This window comes from Trichogramma pretiosum, unplaced genomic scaffold (genome assembly GCF_000599845.2).
Source record: "Trichogramma pretiosum strain Unisexual culture from Peru unplaced genomic scaffold, Tpre_2.0 scaffold146, whole genome shotgun sequence".
Lineage (NCBI taxonomy): Eukaryota > Metazoa > Arthropoda > Insecta > Hymenoptera > Trichogrammatidae > Trichogramma > Trichogramma pretiosum.
The window spans coordinates 195,014-199,201 of NW_019641627.1; the positions used below are offsets into that span (position 1 = coordinate 195,014).

Genomic DNA, 4,188 nt, shown 5'->3' on the forward strand with positions numbered 1-4,188 from the left:
TGCTTACAACTGCACGAGTACGACTTGTCTCACCTCAAGGATACAGTGTAGTGGTGCGAGCTCTACTTGATTCAGCTTCGGAGTCGTCCTTCATCACAGAAAAGGTGGCAAAGAAATTGCAGTTGCGGCGGTCAAGAGTGAATGCTTCAGTCTCTGGGATACGAGCCATCTCAGTGGGACAGGCGCATATACAATCAGAGCTGCAAGTGTCAACTATAGAGGACTCAAGCAGGAATCTCAACTTCACAGCACTGGTACTTGACAGAATAACTTCTGATATTCCTTCAGCACCTGTCAAGCCCGCATCTACTTGGAGCCATCTAGCTGGACTAAATTTAGCTGATCCTGACTATGGTAAGCCAGGCCCGATTGATGTTATGTTTGGTGCAGATGTTACAGGCTTTTTGCTGCTGGATCAAACTCGATCAGGATCAATAGATGAACCAGTTGCCAAACTCTCATGGTTCGGCTGGGTTTAAATGGGCAAAACTAGTCAATCGGCGTCAACTGCATCAGCGCAGAAAATTCAAGTGAAAGGCTTGCACACCTGTCCGAATTTTGTCCTGGACAGCTTTTGGAAGACAAACACCGACGATGTATCGACCATCAAGCCAGTAAATCACCAAGTATTCTGCTCAACATTGCCTCAGCAAGAAGATACTCGTCACACGTGCGCGTCGTGCGAATTGCAGACCTTTTGGGAGATCGAGCATCAGTTAAGTTCGCCAGTGCTCTCAGAGGAGGACAGCAAATGCGAACAGCACTTCAAGGAGACGCATTATCGAGATGCAACAGGCCGATTCGTTGTATCGCTACCTTTCAAAAGTGATCAGCTAAAGCAGAGTCTGTCAGAGAACCGTTCAATGGTCATGAAGTTGTACCACGTCAACGAAGCCAGAACTCTGAAGTCGCCTAAAATTAAAGGAATGTATGACGATTTTATGCAAGAATATTTAAATCTGCAACACATGCGTCCTTCTCGTTCCGACACCGAAGGAAATTATATACCTCATCATTGTATATTCAAGAATGTCGACTCTACGCCAAAGATACGCGTCGTATTTAACGCCTCGTTTAAAGTTAAGAACGGAAATTCGTTGAACGATTGCTTGATGACGGGTCCAAAGTTACAAAAGGACTTATGGATGATCTTGACTTCCTGGCGGCAATTTCGAGTGGCATTTACTGCGGACATTATCAAAATGTTTCGCCAGATTAAAATCAATCCAGCTGATTATACTTGGCAGCGCATCTTTTGGCGAGATTCCCCCGACGAGAAACTCCGTTCTTACGAGTTGACCACCGTCACGTATGGAACAGCACCAGCTCCTTATTTAGCCTTGCGAGTTATTCAGCAGCTGGCAAAGGAAGAAATCGGTCGATTTCCTGAGGGGGCCGAGATAGCTCTCCGATCATCATACATGGACGACTTCTACGGAGGTGCCGATACCGAAAACGAAGCTATTGCAAAGAGAGAATCGCTGACGAAGATGCTCGCCGCTGGCGGGTTCGAATTAAGCAAGTGGGCTTCGAATAATTCTAAAGTATGTCCTACTCTGTCAGAAGAGGAAAAGCCGTTGAAGATCAATGACTCAATTTCAACTCTAGGACTACGTTGGTATCCGCATGAAGACTCATTTGCATTAAAGGTGACTCTCGCCGATCAAAATTCAACTATCACGAAACGCACAGTACTCTCTGAGATCGCAAAGTTGTTCGATCCAATGGGTTGGTTTGCGCCGGTCATTGTAACTGCCAAGATTATGATACAGGATACCTGGATACAAGGACTCGATTGGGATCAACGTTTTCCCCCAAAACTCGAGGAAGCTTGGCTGAGCTTTCGCGCCATGTTGCCTGGTTTGGAGTCAATTCGAGTACCAAGATGGATTGGCCAAAGCTCCGGAGGAAGACTTGAGCTTCACGCATTTTGCGACGCCTCAGAACGAGCGTATGCTGCTGCTGTATATGCCAAGGTAATCATGCCCGATAATACAGTAACTGTGCACTTACTAGTAGCCAAGACAAAGGTCGCTCCTGTGAAGACGCTAGGCATACCACGATTGGAGCTTTGCGGAGCGGCACTACTGGCCAAATTAGTAGCAAGCTTGCAGAGCGAACTCAACACTCCAATCGATGCCACGTACGCTTGGTGCGACTCGCAGGTTACTCTCACTTGGCTGTACTCTCATGCCTCTCGCTGGAGCCCGTTTGTCGCAAATCGAGTCGCGCAAATTCAAAAAATTTTGTCACCGAAACATTGGAGGTACGTGAAATCGAGTCAAAATCCGGCTGATTTGGCCACACGAGGGATCTCAACCAATCAACTCAGAGAAGCGGAATTATGGTGGAGAGGCCCCTCGTGGTTGCATGAGGTAGCCTTGCCAACTTTCAATAGTGCAGCTGCAAGCTCTGAAGAAGCTTTCTCCGAGATGAAAAGAAAAACAGTATGTGCCACTGCTCGACTTGGCAATTCAGACGATCTAATTGAAAGATACTCTTCATATACGCGTTTAACACGAGTTACAGCCTGGATTCAGCGCTTCATTCATAATTGCAAGAATAAGAAAATGAAGCGTACTAGTTTTTTAACTGCAGAGGAGCTTCGATACGCGACAGAAACGCTCATCAAGAAAGTTCAACGGACCTACCTGCAAGTGGAGTTTGACCATGTAAAACGCAAGTTACAACTGCCTAAGAAATCACCGCTACGTTCATTAAAACCTATGGTGGACAAGAAGGGATTATTACGCGTCGGTGGGAGATTGGTGAATGCTCCGTCATTATCCTACGATGAAAAGCATCCCATCATTCTGCCATATGAAAGCCACTTGTCTACTTTGCTCGTCCGAGACGCACATCATCGAACTTTGCATGCAGGGCCGCAAACAACACGCAACTTCGTAGCGGCACGATTTTGGATTTTGCGCTGTAAAACGCTCGTCCATCGAGAAATTCATAATTGCATCATTTGTACTCGCTACGCTGGGACAAAACTTGGCCAAATTATGGGTGACCTTCCTCCAATAAGGTTGACCCCAGTGAGACCGTTTCTTGCTGCAGGCGTGGATTATGCCGGCCCTATTGCTATCCGAGCTTCAAAAGGACGCGGTCATTCATCGTATAAAGGATATATATGCTTATTCGTCTGCATGTCCTCGAAAGCCATTCATCTGGAAGCAGTTTCGGATTTGACAGCAGTGGCATTTGTGGCAGCTTATAAACGTTTTGTGTCTCGACGAGGCATATGCCATACCTTGATATCCGACAATGGAACGACCTTCAGAGGAGCCGATAAGGAATTAAAATCGATGTTTCGACAAGCTTCAGAATTCTATCAAAAAAGTGCTGCTCGTTTAGCCAACCACGGAACGGACTGGACGTTCATACCGCCTCGAGCACCCCATTTCGGCGGGATATGGGAGGCAGGAGTTCGCTCGGTGAAACACCATCTACGGCGCGTGATCAAGGACTCAACTTTGACTTTTGAGGAGCTCAGCACTGTGCTCTGTCAGATAGAAGCTTGCCTAAATTCAAGGCCACTCTACCAATTGAGTAGTTCTGCCACGGATCCAACGCCAATTACCCCTGGTCACATCTTGATCGGCGGTCCTCTACTTGCTGTTCCTGAGCCGGGCCTCGAAAAGGTCAAACTTACACCTGCTGCACGATGGAATTTACTGACGCAAATGCGCGATCAATTTTGGCATCGTTGGCGCTTCGAGTACCTTCACACGCTGCAACAACGCAACAAATGGCGAGTACAACACGATGATCTACACGTCGGTTCGATGGTCCTCATCTCCGAAGATAATTCACCTCCTACTCATTGGCCCATGGGGATCATCCAACGTACATATCAAGGCGATGACGGTTTAGTGCGCGTAGCAATTATAAAAACGGCAAACAATGTAATAAAACGACCAATTCATAAATTGTGCCTATTGCCGATTGCGACCGAGTGATTTAAATTGTTACGTGCGCCTAAAATTAAAAATGATTAGTTTGTATTCCGTTTATAATTAATTATGAAGTTAATCACATGTAATTTGCATAGTAGTGCAGTCTCAAACGGCTGGCGGTTCATTTTTATTACGCTTAAGTCGACAAATAATTTATTTTTTCTTATATCATTGCATAATGATTGCTGTACTTAACATTATTATTTTTTTGACATGTGAAACGATG

The 4,188-nt window shown here is 45.9% G+C and overlaps 1 protein-coding gene across 1 annotated transcript; it reads left to right on the forward strand.

The window, feature by feature from the left end:
- The first annotated feature begins 479 nt into the window (after positions 1–479).
- Positions 480–3,965, forward strand: LOC111693680. Its single transcript, XM_023459060.1, has one exon. It carries the CDS (start codon positions 480–482, stop codon positions 3,963–3,965), a length of 3,486 nt encoding a protein of 1,161 aa, XP_023314828.1.
- The last annotated feature ends 223 nt before the right edge of the window (positions 3,966–4,188 follow it).